The sequence below is a fragment of the Falco naumanni genome, chromosome 10 (assembly GCF_017639655.2).
Source record: "Falco naumanni isolate bFalNau1 chromosome 10, bFalNau1.pat, whole genome shotgun sequence".
Taxonomy (NCBI): domain Eukaryota; kingdom Metazoa; phylum Chordata; class Aves; order Falconiformes; family Falconidae; genus Falco; species Falco naumanni.
This window is the reverse complement of record NC_054063.1, coordinates 23,557,421-23,583,423: the sequence shown is the minus strand read 5'-3', so window position 1 is coordinate 23,583,423 and position 26,003 is coordinate 23,557,421. Positions and strand designations below refer to the sequence as shown.

The 26,003-nt window shown below is 45.2% G+C and overlaps 1 protein-coding gene across 1 annotated transcript in view; it reads left to right on the top strand.

Annotated features, from left to right (window-relative positions):
- Positions 1-20,426, top strand: part of COL20A1 (collagen type XX alpha 1 chain) — a 44,819-nt gene extending 24,393 nt beyond the window's left edge. The window contains exons 20-37 of the mRNA XM_040609512.1: positions 1,495-1,633; positions 3,356-3,498; positions 3,880-3,989; positions 4,753-4,911; positions 6,920-6,997; positions 7,696-7,782; positions 10,178-10,231; positions 11,214-11,309; positions 11,848-11,901; positions 12,248-12,301; positions 12,647-12,700; positions 14,187-14,258; positions 14,967-15,002; positions 16,360-16,426; positions 16,991-17,179; positions 18,527-18,604; positions 19,412-19,567; positions 20,066-20,426. Of these exons, the coding sequence (XP_040465446.1) occupies positions 1,495-1,633; positions 3,356-3,498; positions 3,880-3,989; positions 4,753-4,911; positions 6,920-6,997; positions 7,696-7,782; positions 10,178-10,231; positions 11,214-11,309; positions 11,848-11,901; positions 12,248-12,301; positions 12,647-12,700; positions 14,187-14,258; positions 14,967-15,002; positions 16,360-16,426; positions 16,991-17,179; positions 18,527-18,604; positions 19,412-19,567; positions 20,066-20,079 (1,640 nt within the window). The 3' untranslated portion in view covers positions 20,080-20,426. The remainder of the gene's footprint in view (positions 1-1,494; positions 1,634-3,355; positions 3,499-3,879; positions 3,990-4,752; positions 4,912-6,919; positions 6,998-7,695; positions 7,783-10,177; positions 10,232-11,213; positions 11,310-11,847; positions 11,902-12,247; positions 12,302-12,646; positions 12,701-14,186; positions 14,259-14,966; positions 15,003-16,359; positions 16,427-16,990; positions 17,180-18,526; positions 18,605-19,411; positions 19,568-20,065) is intronic.
- The last annotated feature ends 5,577 nt before the right edge of the window (positions 20,427-26,003 follow it).

The window sequence follows — 26,003 nt, the reverse complement described above, 5'->3', positions numbered from 1 at the left end:
GCAGGTTACCGTTTCTCTTGCCTCTGCCCTAACAGCTGCTCACGCTGTTAGGGTTACTTTGAAAGCCATTAGTTCTGCTTATAAAGTGCTACCATCTCCTTCCCAAAGAGCGCTGTGATATGGGTGAGAATGAGAAACTGGCTTCAGTTCTCAGCTCTGCCATTACTCCATGGTTTGGTCACTTCTTCTTTGCTCAGCTCCCACCCCAGACCTCGCAGCCTGTGGGATGTGCATCCCCCCGGCTCTCTGTGTCGTTGCCCTGTCCATGGATGCAGAAGCTAAAGCAATCAAATCATACAGCCACAACAAATGCTGACCTCTCCTTCTCCTTGACAAAGGTGGCAGGAGTAGCCCATTGCCTTAGCAGTTCACTGAAACCCTTACAAGGCAGATGCCCAATCTGGTAATAATACAATTATATTACAATACAGTTATAACTGTGACTCAAGCTTTATTCTCAATCTTTACGATACAATATTTCCTGCATGTTCTAAAGAAAGTTCCAGTGCCAGAAGCTCCACAACAGATAAATGGTTCTCAAATAGGTCATTTCTTTTGGCAAACTCCCTAGTACTGTTGAAACTGAGAAAAAAAACCCCAAAAAACAACAAAAAACCCTAACACCCCAGATCAACCCCCAGGCAAAATAAAAACTCAAGCCAAGAAACTACAGAAAATTGTAAATGGTGAATAGGTGAGGGAATCCAGACTGAAAGCACCCTGTTGAAATAAAATTGTAGCCTTTCCATCTGCTAAAAAATGAGCTATCGCCTTCATCCCAGCCTGCTGCAAATTCAGATTAACTAAAAAAAGAATCCTAGTTGCAAGATCTTGTCATACTGAACAGAAAAATGAAATGAGAAAATGACTTGGAGCTTTAATGGTGAGCTGGGAGAGTGAGATGAAGCTGCATGAACCAAGCAGGCGATGTCAGAGATGTCAGGGGAGAATCTCTGCAGACCGCATAAGGCAGGTGACCCCTGGGTGTCTTGTGAAAACAGAGAGAAATAGAAATGCTTATATTTTAAAGTTCTTTCCTAATTTTTCTGACTCTTACATATAAGGCATTTCAGAGCAGAAAAAATTCTTTCTCCCTCCTAGCAATTACTGGACTGGCTCCATGTCTTGTGAAGATTTGCATCTGGTTGAAAAGGCGAAATTATTGGAGTAACTTCTTTCACATTTGTTTTTTCATTCTGAACGTTTGAAAACACAGTTGTGAAAGTCTCCATCTTTAGTCTATTCTTCTCCAAGAGGAGAGGATTACAGCGAAGGTGTATGCAGGGTGCAGGCATGAACTGTTTTCCTTGGCTGCCACTTGTGGAGCACACTCCGGGTTTCTAGTGGGTTTGCACAGCCTTGATGGTGCCGTGTTGCTCTGGCGCTTTCTCCTATTGCCTTCTCCATGCTAGCTAGAGGCTAATTCTACCTGTTCTTCAATCACACTTCTCATTTCTAATCACTTATTTTTCTCTTTTTCTTTGTCTGCTCCAGGATTTGATATGATGGAGATTTTTGGCTTGGTAGAGAAGGAATATGCCTCCATTAAAGGCGTAGCCATGGAGCCCTTCATATTCAGTGGTTCCCGTACCTTCACCCTGTTCCGAGACACTCAGCTCACCCAGAGGACTAGGTGGGAGTGGAGCTGTGACCGGTGTCATCTCCATGGTCCGTCTCATGTGCACACATTAGCTATGCTCACAGCAGAGGAGTATCACTGATCTGTGGATGAATGGTGCAGCCCCAGTGACAGCTTCAAAATGAAATGATAAAGTTGATGAGCTAAATCAGACCGTACTAGACTGAAAAGAACGCCAGAGAGTTTTTCCTGAATATATTAAGAAATGAACCTCTGACTTTCCTCAAGAGGAATTGTAACGTGCCACACAGAAGTTAAGGGGACACAGTAGGGTTATTCATTATATCTTTTGCACAGCCCCACATTTTCACAGCGAGGTTTTTCCTTTTTACCAAGTCACTTTTTCCAGCAGTTTTAGTTGCTGTGATGGGCATAAGGATCATGTCAGGTATAGACGCTGCACCATTCTTTAGGCATTCCATCCACAACCACATACACTTCAGTGATGGCAGTTTGAGGTCATATTTTCATCCTCAATCCCTTCTCCCAACATCTCTGGCATGGAGACAGACCTGCTCTCTGCAGCTTGGTCTGTATCGATGAGAGGGAATAACCAGTGGCTCTGGGCTGTGACTTGACCCTGTTTCACTGAACACGAAGCTTCTCAGCAGGGTCCCAGGCGGGCCAGGCAGCTCCCATGACCTCATTCATTTTTTACGATGATAAATCAGGAATGATCTGACTCCTGACATTCAGTGCTACTTTGTTTAAAGCCTAATTACTGAGGCACTGGCTCAGTTTAATCTTAGTTAAAGAAGCAAATCTTCTTAAGAGTAAACAGAGTGGGAGAGATTCAGAGAACCCTTTGGTCTAAATACTCAGAAAATTATGGGCAAATCCTTTTGTTCAGCTTCTATATATGCCTTTCCAAGGACATTACTCCTTCAGAAACAGAGAGAGAAAGAAGAACCTGGCATTATTTATGAATCAGTCCTGAAAAGACGCTTGATGAGTTGTGTATACGCCCATGCAAATGTGTCCTGTTTCAGATTACAAATGTATTTCAGGCATAACCAATTTGACCTTCCTCATTGCCTTGTCTCCTCTCGCTGCTGCTCCTACCCAGGGTGCTTTGATGGGTCTGGCAGCGGCTGCGGAGGGAGCTGGGTTGTGCCAGCAGCTGCTGACCGGCATCGCTGCACGGTCACGAGTTCCAGCGCTCAGCCCAGGTTTTGCAGCTGGGATGCAGGGACCCAGAGGGGGCTTTCTGTGGGCTCTGAGCTTATCCCTGAAGGGCACATACACTGATGTCTGCCAAGGCTTAAAGATTTACCCCATGAATACAGGAGAATTATTCCTCCTTCTTGAAGAGGAGACCTGGGGCAGTGTTTTGGAGCCTGGCAGGGATGTTTTGTAAGCTACCACTGGGTTATGTTTTGAAAAGCATCGAGGCTGCACTCACTGTGTCTTGGCTTTCCCCAAGGCAGCTCTGGCAGTGATGGACTGACACCAGCTGCTCCACCTGGGTATCCCCCCCAGCATGAGGGCAAGGCCCTTGAGGGCTCGTCACTCAGCACAGGCTTCAACAGCCTGAGGTGGGTGCACAGAATAGGGGCCAGGCTGTCTCCTGGCATATCCTGTTCAGCTCCTGGGGGTGAAGCTTTTCCAGGCCACCCTGCCCAAGAAACAAGATGGATGAGCCCTTTCTGTAGGATTTCGCTTGCTGGCTCTCGCTGCTTTAAGCCTCTGACCCTTGCTCGGCTTATCTCATTGCAGTGACGTCCACCTCTTTGCAATCCCACCTGAGCACACCATCAGCATCCTCCTGCGCCTCCTGCCTGAGACCCCCAAGGAGCCCTTCGCTGTTTGGCAAATAACAGATGAGGACTTCCAGCCTCTCCTTGGCATTAACCTTGACCGTAAGGTTTCTTGTTGAAGACATTGTATTAACATATTTTCATGTTTGTGTGAGCAGCAGAACTCCTTTCGGCATTCACTTGGCAACTTCTAATGTTTTTGTTACACAGCAGCAGTTTTTTGGGAAGCTTTGTTTTGCTGCCAACCTTGCATTTTAAATACTGTCTGGTGCAATTAAAAGGGGTACTTTTATTTTTACTCTATTTGTAACATATTCAGTACTTTTACATATTCTTTTTTGTTCCCATTCTTTAGAAGTATTTCATTATAACATATAAAGTCTTTCACCATGTTTAAGCCTATTTATTTACTATTGTTCATACGTGGGTGAAATCAATTCCTCTTTTAATTCTAAGCTGTTATTTGTCCTATTTTCCCTGTAGCCAGTAAGAAATCCTTGACCTATTTCAATCATGACTACAAGGCTGATTTGCAGGAAGTCTTCTTTGACCAGCAGGAAGTGAAGAAGATATTCTATGGGAGCTTCCATAAGGTCCTTATCAAGAGAGGGAGAAACATGGCTCACTATCTCACTCCAGTCTGGGAATATTATGCCATTGATGTGTTTTGCTCAGAGTGAGGAGTAATTATACAAATGCTTTGCATCCAGATTGCTAGGAAACTGGCAAACCTATTTGATATGCTGAAGTTTATAATTGTGAAGAATTAAGGTTCATCCCATGTTCAGGATATGATTTCCGTATGTTGATTGCTTCCCTTTCCCTCCCAAAACTCCAAAACTGAGGGGTTTTTTTAGGTCTTGATAACCAGGAAAACCTGAAAAATTAAACTTTTTTTTTTTAGAATTTTGGATTTTGGTGACCAGTTAGTGCTGGAAAGAAGGAATAATAAAATCTAGCCTTGTGAGAAAGCCACCTTATTGCTCATAACAGGGTGGGGTTTTGGCCACCTATGTCCTCAGAGCAAAGATATCCCACCCAAATGAGCATCAGGCATCTGCAGGCAGTTTCATTATTTAACTAGATCTGAAAACTGAATTATTAAATACTACAACTCCAGAAAGGCTTCTCCCAAGGAGAGGTGAGGGCAACATCAGGGAAAAGTGCAGTGTTGCACAGCAGACACAGCACATACTGAAACTTATTCCTGAGCCCCCCTTGATCCATTTGCTCACTAAAAACACCCCGCCAGTAACACCAGCAGTCTGGGAATTGGGCAGAAGGCATTACTGTCTTTAAAAGACTCCCTCATCTCGTCGCGGAGCTCCAACCCACCTCTTTCCACCTGCCGCCCAGGTGCACGTGGCTGTGAGCCACTTCAAGATCAAACTCTATCTGGACTGTAAGAAAATAGCAGAGAAACCTATCAACACTGTCGGCAGCATCTCCACCGCTGGCTTCATCATGCTGGGAAAGGTGACGAGGACCAGAGGACCCAGGAGCGGGTCTGCATCGGTGAGTCCCCAGTGGCTGGGGAGTGGAGGGGGGCTTAAATTTGGAGCTGGCTTGGGTGGGCAGATGGAGAGGAGTGCCATCTCACACCCTTCTGACTCTGAATTCCTCCAAATGCTGCTGTGACGCACAACCGTGCCCTGATCCCACTGATCTCCGTGATTTTAATGAGCTTTCCTAGCGTGCAGTTTCTCCCCCTCGCTTCCTACCTCTGTTTGAGGTCTGTGATCACAGGCAGCAGCGTGAGCATGTTCCGGAGGTGCCTTCAGCTGGCTGCATCATCTGGGGACCAGGGGAGCACAGATCCTGCACTAAGATGCTGAAGCAGACAGAAGGGTTCCTTGCTTCTGCAAGGGAAGGTTGTGCACAGCAGCCCCCACCCAGTGATATCGGGAAATGCCAGAGACTGAAAGCAGAGCTGGATGCGCCTCCATCTCCAGCCTGTTTGGGATTGCCTATCTGCATGCAAATGACAGGGAAATAATCTTTACTATAGAGGCTCTTCATCAGCTGCTACTTGAAAAAAACCCAAGGAACCCAAACACACGGTGCCAGCCTGGGGGTATGTCCTTAGTGCATCGCAGGAGCCCACTCCCTGCAAAAAGAGGAGTAAGGGGAAGCATGGGCTTGGTGTCATGCCCTGTGACAGCCCGGTGCATGGTCCAAAGGGCAAAGCCACCCAAGTATGGCATTGCCTGGCATTCTGTTGCTGTACTTAGTCCCTAAAACAAGTGTTAAATACCTGCAAAATAAGGGGCAAGTTCATTACTCACAATGTGCCAGTGGGACTGTGGAAAATCCTTCACGACTTATGTGAAGCTTTTACTCCTTGGCTTTGCTTTTAGATCAAGAAGCCCAGGGGAAAGCAGTGCATCACTTGATTTATGACTTCCCTTGCCTCAAAGCAACACAGTAAAAACAGTTTGTCCCATATGCCTTCCCAGCTGCAAAGAGAGAAGCAGAGATCTGGGATATACTGGGAAAAAAGTGAACACTGGAATTGTCTGTAAGATACGAGGTCAGCTGTGTAGCAAACCAGGAGACAGTGGTATTCGAGCAATATTCACTTATTTCCTGAATAAATTCTGTGGTAATTTGATTGCAAGCCTGGGGCAACAAGGCAGGAATCTGTGCTTTCCTTGTCCCCCCCCAAACCCTCCCTGCTAGCAGCTTAGCTAGACAGAGCGAGCTAAATAATGAACAGCTTTGCGCCATCCCTGCTCCCACTGCCTTTCAAGCCCAGAAAAGTTTCATGTCTTCCATGGCTCTGCTGCCCTTGAGAAGGCAGAGTGTCTCAGTACTGGTTATGATGGAACCTTATTTAATTTAAGATACCTTTAAATGCCGCTTGATCTATGGGGCTCATCTATACCTGTACGCTGCTTGCCACACTGCCTGGACAGTACAGCTTGCTTGTTGTTAAATGCGTGGAGAGGAAGGAAAAAAGATGAGAAATGGTGTCAAAGAAATAAAAAAAAAAATCTGCCTCATAATTTTGGTTTGGCTTTGTGCAGCGTGTGCTCCTTTGTCAATCAGAATGGGCGCATGTGGCAGTTGAGGGATGTGGTGAGAGACAGGTTGGGGTTTCTTGGGAGGGGATCACATCTGTCCTGGGAAATGCTGCTGCCACATTTACTGTTGTGTCCATGCCCCTAAGGGCAGCAAAGCAAAGTTTGCTTTCACATTTTGGTGATGCTGGAGCCCCGTTACTTGAGAACCTGCCTGCTGCTGCAGGATTGTGAGTGCACCACAGACTTGGCTTTTGCTAGTGTGAAGCTGTTGGCTGACTTGCTTAGCGAGACACAGAGACCTGAGGGCTTGTAAAACACCCTGTAGCCAGGGGTACCTTTCATCTTGTGGCTTTTTTGGGCACACTTATAGCTGGGATCACATGGAAGAGTCCTGTTAAATTATCACTGAAGATTATTTTTAGCACTTGAATGTCCTGAGATTTGGTGATGGACTGTGCATGCCACTGCTACTTTCTTGTCAAACTCTCTTTTTCGCCCAGTTCCAGCTGCAGTCTTTGCAGATCACTTGCAGCAGCGTGGGGGCAGAGGAAGACAGATGCTGTGATCTCCCTGCACTGGTAAGACAAGAGGGACCACTCTGCTAACTGACATGAATTTGGGGGTGATGGAACTGACATGACACTGCAAAGACTCAAGAGGGAAACCATTCTTTTTTTCTTTTCTCTTGGGATTAACATCTGTGTGTTTCTTGGTGAAGTGAACAAAACTGTGTTTGCTTCAAAAGAAAACAGAACTCCAAACCCCGGTGCAGTGTATATTCTCATCTGTAACAGCAGCTCTGACAGTCCTATGGCTTTGCTGCCACCTCAGCCCTGTGTTGAGTCACAACATCCCCCTGCTCTTCCTTTCCTTTTCTTCTCAACACAGAAAGTTACTTTGTGAGGTGTACAAATACTTAACAAGGAGAAAATTATCCTCCAGTATGTGTTATATAAATTTTAGGTAGGACTGGTTCATATATTTTTTGTCTAAACTTGTTATTTATTAATTATATTTTATTTATATTTATATATCTATTTTTATATATGTGTACTCATTATATATTTAGGTATAATAATATATATATAATTTATTAATTGTACATTAAACAGAAAAATAAAAGAATTGTTCACAAAAATCTCTCAGTGGAGTAGAGAAAAATTCTGCTTTTCTGCAACTGAAAGGCTGAATTTTGAAAGACTGAAAATGTTACCTGTGATCGATCCTGCTCTTGCTACGCAGCTGCTCATGCCACTTGGGCTTGTTTTTGTTTCAGAGGGATGAGGACACCTGCCCTAGCTTAGCTCCCGCCTGCTCTTGTACGTCTGGCCGCCCGGGCTTGCCAGGACCTCCAGGGCCCCCTGTGAGTTCACCTTCCATGCAGCATGTTGCATGCACGGGTGTTGATTCATGTTGTTTGGGCATGGTAGGCATGAGGTTCAATGCTCCTGGGGTTCCGCAAAATTTTAGAATCAGAGAACCATTTAGGCTGGAAAAGACCCTTAAGATCACCGAGCCCAACCGTTAACCCAGCGCCGCCAAGCCCACCACTAACCCACGTCCCTGAGCGCCACATCTACGTGTCCTTTAACCCCCCCAGGGCTGGTGACTCCACCACGTCCCTGGGCAGCCTGTCCCAGTGCTGGGCCACCCTCTGGGGAAGGAATTTTCCCTAATAGCCAACCTAAACCTCCCCTGGAGCAACTGGAGGCCGTTTGCTCTTGTCCTAGATGCCTCCTCACGCAGGGCGAGGCTGAGAGGTGCCCTTCAGATTTCAGATGCTGATGAAATGGGGAGATGGCGAGGTGGCAACGCAACAGCTGCAGCTGGGAACAGGCTGAGCAGTTCCTGGTGCCACGTTAATCCTCTTAGGAGAGGAGGACGGGTCACCTTTGGTGCCTGCAGAGATTTCATGGATTGGAGGCTCTGAAATTCTTTGTAAATGAAAAAAAAAAACCAACAACAAAAACCACTAAAAACAACCCACCACAAAACCTTCCTATCTGGTTTCTGTGTTAGGTAGGAGCCTTCTAACTGTTGGAAGGGGGGTGGGGAGATGGCAGTGAAAAGAGAAAGGGGAGACACTGCAATCCTGTCTGTCCACAAAGCTTTCTCCCTTTACAGTGAATGTGCCCTGCAAGAAAAGCCTGAAGAAAAAGAGGGGCAAGTGATAACGGTCATTAAGTATGTAACATGCTCAGGGATAAAAGGCAAATGCAATATTTTGCGCTATCCATCATGGACACAGGAGAGTCACCGTGGGCTTAAATTGCAGGAGAAAATATTCCAATCAAACACTAGGAAGCAGTTATCAAAAAAGTTTGCTTTTTGAAAGTTTTGGGGAAAAACATTTTATTTGCACAAGGCAGCTGAAGCCTGACAGCGTGTCCAGAGCACTCCATTTCAACAGCTCCGGGAGCTTTTCTCCTGGAAAATAACCATTTAGTAAACATTGGCCTCCTTTCTCAAGCGCACAGGTTTCAGATCACCTCTTGCATTACTGTGGTTTAACCGTTAATTCAGTTCCACGCTTTGCAAGGAGCAGTGCTTCATTGCCGAGTAATTATGTGCTCATTCTGGTGGAAGTTTAATTAACAGCACACTCCGCTATCACGGTTTGCTTCAATATCCTAAGTGCATAATTACCAGCTTGCATTGCCCCGTGGTTTAAACATCGCTGCAGTATAAGTCTTTAAAAAAAGCAGGACTCTCTTACGCATTAGAGAAATTATGGTTTTGACACATAACCTTACCCTCATGCCACTAAACCCTTGATAATTTGCTGCAGTCACAGGAGCACTCATTGCTATTTTTAAAACTCCAGTTAGCAGGGCTATGTCCCACCTTGTATTTATCACTGCCCTTAATGAGTGTTTTTGACCAGGTCCAGCTGGCTTCTGAAATGAGCTTCTGGGCATTTCTGAATGCACCTTTCCCCAAGCTGCCTTCCTGTGCCTTTTAATTCAAACCCATCGTGTTTTTTAGATTCAAAAATAGCAGCTTCCAGATTAAGATCACATGATATTGGTTCATGCCAGAAGACTGGTTTCTTCTCTCCACCCAGCAGTTCTGCAGACGCAGAGCTAAGCCAGGTGTCCCCAGAGCTGGTGGCTGTCCCCCACCTCAGCACGGGTTTGTTCTCTTGGGACAAGAGCATAAAAGCCAGCGTAGTCCCAAAGGGCTGTGGGTGGGAGCACCACTCCTTTTTCTTCTCAAATGTCTTCCTAGGCTCATACGTGATGTGTCTTGGCATGGATTCTCTGCGGGAGTTGGAGGGAGGAGGTTGAAACTGCAGCTTTCCCTGCTGGGGGCGAGTGCAGTGCACCCACCGCCCGTCACGGAGGGGCTGTGCTGTTCCTCCCTTCTCCTCTTTTCTACATTTGCTGGGTGACTTGATTCATTTTCTTTTTGTCTCCTTTTGCTGTGAGCTCTCAGGCACAGGAAACGTGTGTCACTTCTTCACTGGTGGTGAGGGCAGCGAGGCGCTGGCACAGGCTGCCCAGAGCAGCTGGGGGTGCCCCGTCCCTGGCAGGGTTCAGGGCCAGGCTGGACGGGGCTGGGGGCAGCCTGGGCTGGTGGGAGGGGTCCCTGCCTGTGGAGCAAGATGATTTCTAAGGTCCCTTCCAACCCAATCCATTCCATGGTTCTGTGATTCCCTGTGCATAGCCAAGTGCACCAGCTTCTGTCTCCTAGGCTCCTGGTTACACTGCAATAAAGGTGACGACATTCCTAATGGCAGCTTTGTGTCCTACTGGCAGGGCAGCCCTGGGAGAAGAGGACCACAAGGGGAGCAGGGGGAGCCAGGACCCAAGGTGAGTCCTGACACTCAGCACTACCTCTGGCTTTGTTTGCTTCAAGCTGCGCCAGAGTTACGATGCAGGAGTGCAGACTCCTCTGCTAGTGCAGCTGGATGTGTTCATTCCTGGTCTGAGCTGGACTCCTTAGGCTGGGGACTGTCTCACTGTGCCAAGCAGAGCCCGAACAGAGCTTTAAGGACTGATGCATTGAGGAGGATGGGTTTACTTATCATTAATTAAATGCTCAGTTGGGCTTTGGAAATTGAGATGATGAGCCTGATTACGCTGAATTAATGCCATGTACGTGGTCAGCAATGTTCTCTGAAAGCAGCCTTGCTGGAAAATGGTCAGTCTTTGTGCTGTTCTGTGATTGTTGTGGCTGCCAAGCCTCCAAACCAGACAGATTGGTGCTGCTCTGGGGCAGAGCAGAGTGAGGAGTGAAGCAGAGCAAGAACCATGCAAAACCTTCAGGCGTAGTCCTGAGGTGAGCATGAGGAATGGCCGGGTATGGATCCCCAAACCCTGGTCTGTAGCAAGCCCCAGTGCAAGTGTCTGATCAAGACAGGGCAGAGCCAGACCAGCCCATTGGTCCCCTTCTTTGGGATGACATCTGGGAAAGCAGCATGGTTACATGGGGAAGATGCTAGGGAAGGAATGAGAATGGACGCAGATCTCAGCCATGGGTTAAAAGGAACATTCTCCTTTGCTCTCTGGCCACCTTGAATAATGGGAATGCCCTGCTGCTTGGGAAGGTGAATTGTGCTTTGCAAAGCACCTTCTGCAGTTTTGCTGTCTTCTCCTGTAAAACATGCTCCAAAACAGACCTAAAAGGCAAAGGCAGCTGAGGTTACTAAAGACCCCCTCACTGCCCTGGATGATGTCATCCTGAATCCTGCAGATGGTTTGTGCTGACCTGGGTCATGCAGTGCAGCCCATATGGAGAGCAGGCGCTAATTGCTTTCTTTCCTTATGTTTGATTTCATGTCTTTGGCTTTAGGGTGAACCAGGCCCACCTGGACAAGTAGGGCCAGAGGGTCCTAGTGGCCAGCAAGGCTCTCCAGGTTCCCAAGGAATCACGGTTCAGGGTCCTGTGGTATGTGATCTCTTCCACTGCCTTGATCTCTTCCACTGCCTTTTTTTTTCTGTCACTTGCTCTTTGCAGTTAGAACATGTCTCAGAAGTGAGTGTCTCAATAAAGCCCCCAAAACGTATCTATGTGTTTACATCATCCTTGCTAACAGCTGGACAGCTGCACTAGGGAGAGATGGTCTTTTTTTTTTTTTCTTTTTTTTTTCTTCATGCTGACAAACCCATGCATTTAGTCATTCTGGCAAAAGACTGCTTTTGTCCAGACTCTCCCTAATGAGCCTTTAATGAAAACAGCCCAGTGGAGTATTCAAGCATTTTTCTTTGCAATGATAGTCATTGCTTGGCAAGGAGCAGAGGTGGAGGCTGCTGCGTGCACGCCTGGGATGGCAGAATCCCCCTGCACATGCTGTACATGGCTGTAAATTACCTTGTAGCACTGCAGAGAGCAGCAACAACCTAGGACGTGGATGTGGAGCAGGAGGATGTTGTTTGCCTTAAAGGGTGCTGCAGTGTGCCTAACTGTGCTTCTGTTCTAATCCAAGGGACCACCAGGAATTAAAGGAGAGAAAGGAGACACTGGAAGTCCTGGCATGCAGGTACTGGTAGACACCGTTCCTTCTAGTTGTTGAAGATATTTGCCCATTTTTCCCAGTAACTGCTTTGAGTGAGACTGAAAAGCCATAGAGTTATTACTGTTGCCTACTTGGAAACTGCCTTCAGTTTTGGAGTGTCCTCACTTTCCCCAGGGAAACTGAGTCAGTTGGTGCAAGAAAGACCTATCTGGAAGCTAGATATAATGGAATTAAAAGTGGGATAACAGCGATTGCTCTGTTTAATGAATAACTGTTTCCTCTTCCATCTTTTTCTGAAGTCCCCTGTTACAAGATGAATTAGGGCAATGACAATCAGATACCAACTTCACCCAGCAATTCTGATTTACAGGGCATTCCTGGTGCGCAGGGAGCTCCGGGCAAGGATGGTCTTCAAGGTGCAAAGGTAAAGTACCTTTCCTCTGAGTTTTCATGCATGGGTGCCTAAAATCCTGCTGTGATCATACCAGCAGAGACCTGAAACATTCAGTTCTCCTAATGCACTCAGTGCATAAATGAATAGTCTTTTCTCAAAGTCAGCGGGATTAGGGGGAAAAAAATATTAATGTGGCCATCTTAGGTTTGGCCAGATTTGACCAGGTGCCACCCTCCTTGCCTGCTTGGCAGATGCATTTTTTTTACCCATTCCTAGCAGGCTTCTGTTAACAGCAGCACATGGAAAAAACACCTTACTGCTTACTAGGTCCCTTTGAATCCTCTCGTTAATAAATTACTGGATTTGGCTTTGCAGGGGGTGAGGGGACTAGAAGGCACAGCTGGGCCTCCAGGACCTCCTGGACCAAGGGTGAGTACTCACTGTGCTGTGTATCGAAATCTCTTCCTCAGCAGGGGCTTGTGGTTTCTGCTAACTAGCTGTCACCCAGAGGGGCGAGGGCAAAACCCCTTCTCGAGGCATCACAGGGAATTCCTGGCACATTGTCCAGATGTCCCCTTTCCCTGCCACTGTCAGGGCAAGAAGAAAAAACTTGGCTGCTTCTGGCAATTTCTGGGGAAGCTTTGACCCACCAAGAGGCTGCTTGTTCTTCTGTTTTTGCTTTTCTGGTGCTACTGTTTATCATCTGTTGGTTGAATTTGAGGTATCTGGGCTTGTTGGACTGAGATCAGCAGGAGCTGCAGGATGCAGGCAAGTGTGAAAGGTTTCTCCCCACACCATTTTCAGGATTTGCAGCCAGGGCTCTATGTGGATAAATGCATTTGCACTCTGTTGTGCCCAGGAAGGCAGAACCTTAACATTTGTTGATTTACATCCATCTGCTAATCCAAATGCATCACAGCCCCTTCCAAGCTCTGTGAAACATGAGCTTCACGTGGGAAGATGAAACAAATTTGCTTTTAGGTGTTGGGTGGTGGACCTGGTAGTTACTGATGCTTGCTGCTGAACTATAGGGAATTTGGCAATCCTGAATAGTGTAAGATGGAGATTGCTCACTGCTGTCTTTGCATTAGACCCCACGGTAGTTGGGCTGAAGTTAGGTATTTATGGCAGCTGAGGTTGAGTTTGGCTTGTCACTTTGACTTGCTCAACCTGGGAAGATGTGGAGCTGCCAGGGCTGAACCTCAGCTTTCTAAACGTGAGGAAATCACTGTAGCCTTCAGAGCAGGCTTTGAAAGCTGCACTGGTGCTGCCTTCAAGATTTCCTTCATTTTTGCTGATCAGAAGAGTTGCTAATCTCCATTGAACTTAAACATAATAGCTGGAAAGTTATAAAAACGCATTTCTACTGGTGGTTTTTGGCTTATTTTTTCTACCCTTTATGGCTCCAAAGGACACAGAAACGTCACAAAGAGGAGCTGACCAAAGAAGGCACTTCCCATTCTCTAAGCTGCTGTTGTTGTTGTAAAGTATTAGAGGAAAACACAGGTCTTAAACGAAAAAGAAAGCAACAGCATGGTATTAGGAGGCTGAAGAAAAGGGTGATGCTCTAAGCTATGTCTAAATCTGAGTATGTAATGAAGGTTTTAAAGCCTGTAGGGTAAAAATCACATTGCAGTTTGCTGGGAAAACCCAGCTTTTCTGTCTTGACTATAATTAAGACAGTAATAGGAAATGATGTGAACATGACTCATACATGATATACTCTTAACATTGGACTCATGGCTGGACGAGGTACTGACACAAACCTTAAGGCTCCAATGCCCTTCCTAGAGTCCTCTAAACAAAAGCTGCTGGTGCCCCTGGAGCTGAAGGGAGATGTCAGCCTTGAACAGAAAAAGAAGAAAGTTAGGAAGTTACTGGAGTTTTATCTGTGTCTTGTAATTACTGTCTGCAGGGTTTCCAAGGAGTGACAGGCTCCCGAGGCAGCAGCGGAGAGAAGGGACCTCCAGGTGACGTTGGGCCAACAGTAAGTTTCTGCTTTCGGGCCTCAAAGAAGGTCAAGATGTGAAATAATGGAGTGGAAACAAGCTGTTCCCACAGCAGTTCTCCCTCAGAACTTTTTTTCACAATTTTTCTCCCTCAGAAAATTTTATTCACAATCATCCTTCTTAAGGAGATGTCTGGACATGCAAAGCCCAGGCCACTTAGCTGATGATAAAGCATTCAACAAATCCCACCTCCCCTTGCTCTCTGTAGATTCACAAGCTACACAAAACCCAACATGCCAACAAAGTTCTAGTGTAAGATTCTAGAATAAAGCAAGAGAGTCCATTCTGAGCTGGAGTCCTGAGCACTGGGCTCCTAGGGGCAGCTGCAGGTCTAGATGTCACAGTTATTTCTTCTTCTCAGATGTTAAAAGCCACCTGCTATGTTGGGAAATCTGTTCTAAGATTGCAGTTGAGGAATTTCTGCATCCCCATTGATAGTGCTTTATGCCACTGTTCCAGATGCTGCTTTATTATTATTATTTCTTACAAAAGAGACCAAAAGATTCCTATCAGCTTGAAGCTCTTCTAGTCACTGTCATGAGGTCAAGGAAACGATCAGTTTGGGAAACAAACTTTGTGCTCCATGTCCCACTAATGTCACCCACATCCCCATGGATTATTTTTTTTCCCTCTCCTTTTCCTTTCCCTAGTCTTTTCTTTTTTTTTTCTCTTTTATTTCCTTATAGGGGTTGCCAGGTCCAAAAGGAGAAAGAGGAGAGAAAGTAAGTTTTTTCTGGTACTAACCAACAGTTTCACAGTATCCCACACTAAAAAAAAAAAAACAAAACCAAAAAATGGATGTGGTAATCTGCTTGCAAGTTACGCTTACAAATACAAACCGGACCTTTCTAGTGTTGAGTAACTTCGTGTACCTGTACGTGTACCTGTAACTTGTTGCCTTTCCACTCACCAGCACTGGCTACGCCGGTGGGATGTAAAGAAGGCTGCAGCAGTCAGGAGCTCCTTAGTATCAATTGTAGTAATGAAGAAGAAATACCAGCTGAAAATCCATTCTTTGCTGAGGCTTGGCTTCACTGAGTTGTTCTTTTTTTAATGTAGTGCATGAGGGGAGACTCGTTGGTAACGGTCCCCTGGTATGGTCCAGCACAGAGCCTTTGAAGGCAGGAGAACCACGCTGCCTGTGAAGGTTATTTTGTTGTGAGAAGTTGTTCTCATCCTGTCTTTTGGTTAAAAACAAACCCCATGTCTTTCCAGGTGTCCGAGTGCTTTGCCAAGATTAATTTATGTGAATTAGGCTTCAGCCAGGGGTGAGGTGCTTCTGTCTCAAGTTAATGCCTTGGTTTATAATTATTAACAACATTCTCCCTCCATTTCTTTTTCTATACTTCTTTTTTTTTTTTTCTTTTTCTTTTTTTCCCCCCAGTGGAACTTTAATTTTTCCCCTCTCTTGAGTGTTGTGCTAAGCTTTTTTTTTTTTTTTAAGTCTGGGTAATCTGCACAGTGATCCAGCCAGAAATGTATATTTTATAAACATTTTTGGAAGGGCGCAGTGTGTTAGCTATGAAATTTCACAGCTACAGTCGATGTTTATTTCTAAGCAGCTTTTTGCATTTTTATCACTTTTCCATACTTCACTAAAACTTTTTAAAGGACCACTAATATATGATTTATTCAGAATACAGTAATGGTAAGAATCAATATTCATAAAAGATTTAAACAAAGATAGGATGTTGTAGTATCTGATCATATTAGATATTTTACATATCACAGAATATTGAGCTACAGACTTAGCATCCTTTTTGATAAAATTTGAGAGTGAAATTTACTCTCCCTTTCTTGGTAGCTTTGGTAATTATTGAGATTCAATCTGGGCTTTTTGATGTGCAGGAGAAAAGCAGTTATTGATGTTTCCCAATTTCAATTTTATGGCTTCAGAGCTTTGTGATAAATAAATAAAGTTGCATTTCACAGTTATTAATGTCTCTGAAACTCAAGCTGAGGAAAAGAATGGGTAGAAAGCTATCATGTATTATGTTATCGATCCTTTTTAAAATGTATTAATACTTCCTTTTTCTTTTTTTTTTTTTTTTTAAAATTTAAAAAACCGTTTCACTTTAGGGGGAACCACAGTCCTTGGCCACAATTTACCAGCTTGTTAGCCAGGCTTGTGAGCGGATGATCCAAAGTGAGTATAAGCAGCCCAGCTCCCGAGGGGGCTCACCCCCCCCAGCAGTGGTGAACACCACCAGAGGGGAGACAGTATGAAGCTGTGGTGACCCAGGGAGCTTCTCCGCCCTGTGCTGTGCGGAGCACCACGCAGAGCAGATGTCCCATCACAGGCTGTCAGGGCGATGCTGGTTTTATTGGGTGGCATCAGCACAGAGACCTAGGAAACCCTCTTGCACATCGCAAAGATGCCTTTATTTCTTAAATGGAAAAGTTTGAAACTAATTTGAAAGAAATTATTCTTTTGGTGATTTGTGCTGATTCCTCCTGAGGCAGGGTGCTTTTGGGAAAGCCCTGCGCTGTGATGCACGAAGAGAAGCGACGTTTCGCCCAGGGTCAGGCGGCAAAGTCATGACTCAGCTGCCCATCTTCTTCTTCAGCCTCTGGGTTTCTCAGTTTGGATTGACAGCTTTTTAGCACTAGCTGATCATTCTAAATACCTTCTCAAACAACATCCTTCGATTTTGTCTCTTTTCTGAAGCTCCCAGCCAAGGAAACATTCTTTTCTGTCTTGCCTTCCTAGCTCATGTGTTGAAATTTGACTCATTCATTCATGAACACGCCAGGAAGCCAGTTCCTGTTTGGGAAGAAAGGTTAAAACCTGGAGAACCAGGACCATCAGGTCCTCCAGGTCCCCCTGGAAGCAATGGAGAAAGAGGAGAAAATGGCATTCCGGGGCAGCCAGGCAAAGATGGATATCCTGGAGAAAGAGGTATGGACAGAAGCGTTCATAAGCATTTTTACTATAACCTTGATACTTTAACTAAACATTGTAGTGCCTCAAGCAGTACTGTAAAGATAACCCATGATATTATCTCATTTCATTGTTATTTCCTTTTGGACTTCTGTCTTCTAGGAAGAGAAATGCAAGTCAAACAGCTCAAAGAGAAGGGAGAAGACAGAAGCAGCTCTGTCTTCTTCTGTCTTCTGTTGCAAGCTCTGCTTTGAGAGGAAGGCCAGTTTGCTAGGATGTGTAGGTTTTGGGGAATAGAGAGTTTAATTTTACAGGGCAGGAGGTTTTCCCTATGGAAAGGCAAAAGAAACAGCCATTTTCACAGGATGAAGGCGTGGTGGTGCAACAGATCACCTCTGGGCAGAAATGACGAGTCTTGGAAAACACTGAAGGGAAGGCATGAGGCAGCTGAAGCATTATTGAAAGTGGAAGCAGGTTTTTGGAGCAGCAGTTTGAACAACAAAAGCCTCACACATGACTAAAGAAATAGATTAATGTAATCTCAGAAAGCGGCATCAGTCATTGCACATGAATGAGTGAATGGTGGGAATATGTTTTGCTTGGTTTTGCAGACATTTCTCAGTGGCTCAAGTAATTGTCTGTCAAAATAAAATGAAAAACATTGGTTTCAGCAGTGTCCTAACACCTCTAAGTGACTAGAGACCTTCTGTTTAACATCCTAGTCTGGCACTGTTCAGTCATAGCCGGTATCTGCAAAGCTTATCAAAATGTCACCTTTAAGAGAAAAGGGAAGGAACAACCTGCAGATGTTTCCAGTCTGTCCAGTAAGGAGATGGGAGAAGACAGATCTCACTGAAAAACAATCTTAAGGACATGGCTGATCGAAATACTTTAATCTCAAAAATACGAAAAATGGTATTTTCTCAAAAAGCACCTGTTGCTCTGAGACACACTGGCTTTGTGAACAATTTCATACAAACCCAGCAATCCTGATATACCAGCACCAGCCAAAGAGATGGCTCAGCTTTGTGACTTGTCTGATCCGTGTGAAGGGCGTAGGGGTGGACCTCGCACCCAGGCCAAAGCACTGACACCAGCACTATGAATTTCTCTGCAAAAAACCTCTGTTTTCACCCATATCAGGCTGCAGATCAATGCTAGTTGGAGCCCTGTTGATCATGGGCAAATCACTACCCTGGAAAAGAGAGTAGGTGCCCAGACAGAGTTAAAAGAAATAGATATTTCTCTGCACAGCCAAGGGCTTTGACTCCAACATCTAAGAGCCCTGTGGGGAGGCTGCAGGAGCATTAATTCAGGGTGAAATGCAAAATGCCATGAAGTGACACCTCTCTTTTCTGTCACCAGGTGCCCCAGGGCCCAAAGGAGAAAAAGGGATGTCTGGAGCCAGTGAGGAAGGGATCCAAGGACCCAGAGGCAGAACAGGTAGAGTGAATATAACCTCTTCACATTACCCCAGTGGTGCCATGCGGTGCTCACCAGCTGTCAGATTCAAAGAATCATTCAGCCTAAGGACCACTGTGGTAGGGCAGACTGACCTTCCCACTGGTGGCAGCATCCTGGATGGTTCCTCTCTGCAAAGATGTAAGAGACTGCTCCAGGCAGTTTCTTCCCTCTGGTACCCAATCCCAGGTAATGATGTATTTTAATGACCTGCAGCATACCCAGGGAGTTTTAGTTTTGCTGCCTTTTTGCATGCAAGACCAGATGCTCAGGGGATAGAAGCTCTGAAAATTCAGCTCATGACACACAAGGGTTTTTGAGTAATGTTAGGATTTGGTGTATTCCTCCATCCTGGATCCCTGTTACTTGGAATCAGTGGGAGGTTTGCCACTGACGTAAGCAGGCACTATCAAAAGAGTGAGGTCAAACATATTCTTCTATATTTAATTTTTTATAGTTGGGATGTAAAGACAAAAAAAACCAACCCAATGACTCTGGGATAGATCTTGGGGTTAGGGTGATTTTCTGCACTGACGTGTAGGTGGACTTCGGATTCTCATAACCAGGCTCCATTTTTAGCCAAGCTGGGCACCCTTAAGGTCAAGAATAAGCCTTCTAGTTACTGGGATTCAGAAAAGGTTTTCCAACTGGCACACCCTATTTTTTACCAAAATGAGGAAAAAATACTCAGAAAATTAACCACCATGTAGGATGGAAAAAATATACATGAAGTATTACACTGCAGCAGCTAAAGTAGATGTGCTACAGCTTACAGTGCTTCTTCTTCAGGCCCACCAGGAGAAGTTGTGCTGGGGAAACCAGGTCCGAAGGGTTACCCTGGGAATGCTGGTCCTCAAGGTTTTCCTGGTGTCAGAGGACAGCCTGGGCAGTCTGGATATCCAGGAGGCTGTGATATCTCTGGATGTTATGGGGCAGGCAGAAGAGGTAAGTCCCAGCTATCTCAGTATAAAAGTGATGATTTTGCAGCTCATTTCTGGTTACTTCTCTTAAGCCAGGCAGAGACCTTCGCTCATCCTTCAGGCACTGTCAGTCCTGCAAGAGCCCCCTTTGCAAAGCAATCAGGATGATTCATGTGCAATTCATATGGATAAATGCCAGTTCAATCGACTGCTCTTTAGCTGCCCTCTATAGATTAACACATAACTGCAGCAGCCGTCGATCAGGTGGGGTGATCGTGGGGCCATCTTCAGTTCTTAATGTCCCCAGCCATATTGCCATGGTGGACAGAGAGGAGCAATATCTCAGTTAACACACACACATTCCATGGAGGCTCAGTTGTACAAAGTCCCAGGTGATGAAGAAAATCACTGGCACTGAATAAAAGATTTACAAGGGAAAGCGTTAATTCTGTGCCATTCCTTCTCAGTACTCGACACTGATTTATTCATTTGCTCAATGGCCTCATCTCCTTTCCACACACAGATTTCATCCCCTGATGGCTGGTGCGGAGGCAGCTGAAGACATCGCTTTGCTCTGGAAATCTCTGGGTGGAAGCTCCATGCACTCCAAGAGAAGCAGCAACCTGAACACCAAATGTGTTGTCTGTGTTTTTTTAATGCCCCATCATTTCATTACGGACGAGTCATTCAAACACCGAAGGCACCGACCCAGCCAGTGTTCAGATGACTCATCTGTCTGTTTTTCAGCCCTGGACATCTGCAGTGTTCAAACTCACATTGCGTGTCCCACAGCAAGACAAAGACACAGTCAGAGGTGCAGGTTGACAGACTTGTAAGAAAAAGAATGTATTGAAATGCTCAGAAAATAACAGATAATTTTTGTCCATTTGTCTGCTTGTTGTTTATTTTTTGTCGCTTGTTATTCTGGGTCCCCAACACAGAGAAAAACAGCACCTCAGGGCCAAAGATGCAAATCCACTGGAGCAAAACTACATTTTTCTGTTGGCTGCCAAGGTAACAAAGTCTAGCACCTTTCTGACTGTTTCTGCTTTTGGCAAAACGCTGATGGCTCCCTCGAGGGGTGTTATGTACACATGCACCGCAGACAGCATGATAACCTTCCCGTAATGTGACAAACCCCACCATTTAGCCTTGCTCTCTGGGGCTCGGTAGCTGTCAAGCAAAGCCTTAGATCAGACAGAGCACACTTGTGTACTGAGAGGAGCTGGAGATTAACCTGCCCACCTTGTCCATCTCTTCCTCCTGCAGTCGGAGTAGCTACTTTACATTTTAGCAGGTAGAATACTGAATAGCTCTGAGCCTGACTTTTAACTGTATGACATGGAGGTAATTGTGTTGTTACAGCCCATTCCTTGCATAAGCCATAGTCTAATATGTACCCACAAAAAAAAACGTACAGATACTGATAAAAATGTACTTCCTCTTTTGCAACCACTGCTTCAGGCTGTGCTTGGTTACACTGCTTGTAAACTGTCCCGGCTTCCAAAAGCATTGTTTGTGAACTGTCATTTAAACTGGGAGCAAAAAAAAAAAAAAAAAATAAATCATTTTTTTCAAAAGCAGAATGAAGCAAAAAGTTTCAGTACAGATTTTTCAAAGATGGTAAGAGGCAAAAAATGGAGCATCATGTATATTCTAGTGCACTTAGCTCGGAAGTGCAATTTCTGCAGCTACATGCAGACAGGTAGCTCAGTATTCATACAGCTATAGCCAACCTTTGAAAGCTTAACAGCAAATACATCCACATTTAGAAAGTAGATTGTCATATAAATACCAAAAAGAAAGAGGTCTACCTTAAGAAAATTAGGTTGTTTAGACAAGGAATCCAAATATTATTTCTTCTTGTCATTATGGAAAAATCCTATAGAATTAAGAAATTTTGCTAAAGGAATATTTGAACACATCAGGCTTCTATGGGAGTCATCCTACAATAAGTCACATAAAAACATGATTACTGCTTCCCATAAGTATTTAAAGTAGTCTTTGGCTTAACGTACATTCATTCTCTAGAAACTCCCAAGAATTAATGTTTTCAGTATGACATACATTCCCTTTGGAAAAGATAGGAAAATGCATAGAAATACCACCCTAATAAAAATAACATTTCTGTTCAATTTGGAGTTGCCTTGACATATAAAATAGAAATCTTTCTAGCTTAGATGAAGTGTTGCTGCAGACAAAGCTCCAGCCAGAAGAAGGACAGGTCAGAGGAGCTGAAGCATACAGCCCGCTGGGAGCACGCTGCTCCGAAGGGATGTGCTCACACCCTGCACACGTGTTATGGAGTTGGGGGTGTTTCCATTTATACAAGTCAAAGAGCTTTTGATCCGTGTTTTTCCTGTTCTCTAAAAAAAATGAAAACATTATGAAAAGAAACCTACCAAACCTGCATTAAGTTGCATTCAGAATGGTTCTGCCTTAAGCACTGGATGAAAGGCGGTGGCTGCGATACCTGGCAGGTGCAAGGCAGCGGGCAGGGAAGGTGAGCAGGCAGGAGTACCCCGCACCGCAGAACATACACCTGCTCCCATGAAGCGCTCAGGGACCGGGAAGGTAAGCAGTTCGAGGTGGAACATCTGCATTTCCCAGGTAATTCTGCTTCCTTTCTGATTTAAATCATTGCAGCCAAATTCCCAGTCCTGAACTTGCTGTTCTGCCGGTTCAAACCTTTAAAAGTAACTGCAGGTGATTTGAGATGCAGCTCCTTTATTTTTCTTCATCAACTGTTTTTGAAAGTTGCCAATACCACCTCACTGCCTGCCTTGGGATTTAACCTGGTAGATTTTCACACGACATTTGCTTTTGTCCGATTATTTCAGTTACAACATGAAGAGTTGGACGTGAGCAAAACTGGGTGCCAGAAAGGTTTATTGATTAAGAGACAGACAACCTGAACAAACAACTTGTCCATTTATGTTCCTAAGCTTTGTCCATGAGTGGTTTTGTTTCTTTGAAATCATGGATATTTAGTCCACCTAGAATCACACCACACACGTGCAAGCGGTTTGTAACCTATTACTTGAAGCCAAGGAGAGTTTCTGCTGAGAGATTTCAGGTGCTGAGAGTGTCCTAACCCAGCAGGGAACGCTGCATGCTATGGAACAGCAAAAAAGAAAAGATTTTAGAAGCTGGAAAAACACAGCAGCCATAAAGGTGGAGGTGCAGGGAGACCCTGCCCAGCCAACACTGCCGTTCCCTCCTCTGCCAATGAGTACCGAATCCAGCCATTTGTGGATAGGATTATCCCAAACTCTTTGCTGAACACAACCTGTTGGTTTCCCTCTTGTGCTGTTTTTTAGCATGCTTTGTGCTTTTCTGGCCCCGTTCAGCACTTTTAGTGCAAACTGTGGTTAAGAACAGTGTCATTCAATAGCAACGTCATTTGAAAATTTTTCTTGCAGCTTTCCTTAGTAGGGACCTTGTTCTCAAAGCTTTAATTGCTACAGATGAAAGTTTGGATATTCTTTTTTTCTGGATTTAAACCTGTTTTCTTGATAAATGTGAATTAACCACAGTGCATAAATTTAACATGTCCTTGTGAAATCCCTCACGTTCCTGTAATTTCTTCCCCTTTGCAGGCTAATGCCTTTTCCATCCTCATGCAAGTTCTTTGTCCTGATTTGCTTGTTCTTATTACTGCCCTTAAGTGATCTGTGTCATAGAGACTTTCTTTTCCACAGTGTCTCATATGACATCACCTCTTCAGTTTCCTTAAAATTTCTATCCTCCAGTCCTTAAATTGGGATAACTGGGTTTTTGTACCCCTGCAAAGTCCAACCGGTCTGGTGCAGCTGGATTCTGGCAGAGGCTGAGGGCCTTTCAGAGACAGATTATATTTTTGCTACAAGCACCACTTTAAGGCATTACATTGATCTCGGGAGTAAGATACAAGACGCACAGGGGACTAATCATCAACACCGCTAACAAGCAGTTCCAACAAGGCTTTCTCCAGGGCTCTACAGCTTAGCTTGACCAGATTTAGAGGGCTGGAAACAAGGGGGGCATCCTGGGTGGGGATGGAAGGTCTCATAAATGGACATTGCTGTGGGGTGTGGGGGGCTGAGCCCATAGGGGCTATCAAGGCAGGTGGGGCTGTTGTAGGGGGATTTTCCTTAGCGCTGCATGTGAACCTTACATCTCACACATGCAGCTTTCTGCCTGCCTGTCTCTGCACAAGTGGATTTCCTCAAGTTCAGTTTGTTGATAAAGGTCCAGAGAGACACTTATCCAAAAGGGAGGTGATACAAACCATGCAGATTAGCTCATTGGAGAATGAGATGATATGGTGGAAAAGAGCCCTGAAAATGCTGGGGAAATGGGGATCGTATAGATCACCCCAGCAGCCAGCTGCAGCTAAAATATCCTGCATGCCCTATGGCTGGAAAGATGACCCAGACAAAGTGAGCATTAGGGAACCAGAAGGGTGGAGAGAAAAACAGAGAAATGGTCAGAATTTGTCACAGCACCCTTCAAACTAGCCAGCTATAACAAGGTCTTTTACCATCTCATACCAACATACTCTTCGTGCCAGTCCCTCTGCTGCCTTCTCCTGGTCTCTCCTCATCCTGGGCACTCATTCTCTGTTCTCTCTTCTCCTTCCTCCTCTCTTCCTCTCTTCCTTGGCTGCTCTCTGTTCCTTGGCTGCCCAACCTCTTAACAGAACAGCCACAGCTGCACCTTATCTACATCAGCCACCCCCCCACCCCCCTGCCCCTGAAGCCAGCCCACAGTTGTATATTATCAATGTTAATTAACCCAGATTCATCCCTCTACAATCACCCCCTTTTTCTTCTTTCCTTTTTTTTTTTTTTTTTTTTTTACATTTCATACCTCATGTTTTTAACAATCATTGCAACCTTTTTACAAATAAACTTTTCATACAGTCCTTTATAACTCCTCTACAGGAATCGAGGTTGTTACAGTCAGGTTTCTATGCCTTTGCTCTTCCATTCATGGCCAATAGAGCTGTACTGGAGGGAAAGCATGAAACACTGTGGTGAGGATACAATCTCTACAATTAAAACAGAAAAGATCAGCATCTGTGTCTGCTTTCTGTCTTTAGGGTCTTTGGGCTTAGTTTTGTACTCCCAGATCTTGCAAACCAGTTACTTTGCTCTGGGTCTCTTCCAGGGCAGTTTTAGAGTTCCTGCTGTATCCCAGCCTTGCTTCCTCACTCTTCTTCTGATGTCAGCTTGTTCAGTCAAGTCCTGGGAATCAGTTCTGAGCTGGGAACATTGCAAATGTTAACAGCCTGGCTGCATACATTCTCCTGGAGTCTTTCATATGCTAAACCCCTCTCTTTGTGTTTCATGAGTTTGGAATAGCAGAATTATTCATTATTCTACAGTTATATTCTGGTTCATGTCTCATTTTTATTCCAGTTTCTAATCATTGAATCCTATGGAGGGATAGCATCCTCCTTAACCACCTCCAAGATGGAATAACCTGTCTAAGAATGAGCAGTAGGTGTTGATTCCTATTTTCTCCCCTTAGATTTTACAAGGAGGCACATCAGAAGCAGGCCAGACCTTATTTGAACTTTAAACTGGGGAACTATTAATGCCACATGAGAAGAAATGATGTTGCCACCGTATGAAGAATGTTACGATGTTAGCGAAACAGAGGGTGCCTGTGACCTGCTTCAGAGCAGCTTCTCCCCAAATGCCCGTGACATCTTTGTAACTGGTTTCAGCTGCCACTTCTCAGCTTGTCCTGCCAAACCCTGTGATCCCACAGTGATGCTGGCTCCTCAGGGACACAGCCACATCCTTAGCACTCCTAATCACACCTGATATCTTTTATATGCTAATGGAGCAGATGCATGTGGCTCTTTCCTCCTCCTGCATGGCAGGGCAGTTCTGCCAGGGGCTGCACTGCAGTTTCATGTCCTTGCCAGGCGGTCCTGCTCTGTTGCTGTCTCAGTGCTACGCTTCCCCTGAGATGCTACAGTTCATGCTGTGTGCACTGGCAATAACTTTTTGCAGAAAACGTGGAGATCTGAGACGGGCCCTTTGCTGTGAACAAAGCACAGCCTGTGCCTGCTGTATTTCCCAAAATGCCACCTTAAACATTTGACTCATAGACATGTCCTTAAACACTTACCGGTTCTCCTGCTACCCCCAAATCATTTCTTTCTGCCAGGTGGGGGCACTGCATGTCCCCACCCCTGCTCTGCTGTGGGCTGCTGCCCAAGCCCACATTTGCTGGGAGATGTGAGCAGAGACTCGAGCAGCTGCTGGCTCTCCAGCCTAGCTTGGAAAGTGTCTACAGTTTTATTGCTAAAAATGTGCATGCATAGCCAAGCCTCCCACCTGCTCCATTGCTATCCGTGTTTGTGGGTTCGGGAGAAGGAGGAGGTTGCAGTGGGAGCTCTGAACAGCCATCGTGGTCATGGCTGTGGTCTGGTGATGTGATGCCCCTGACCCAGAAATGCCCAGGGT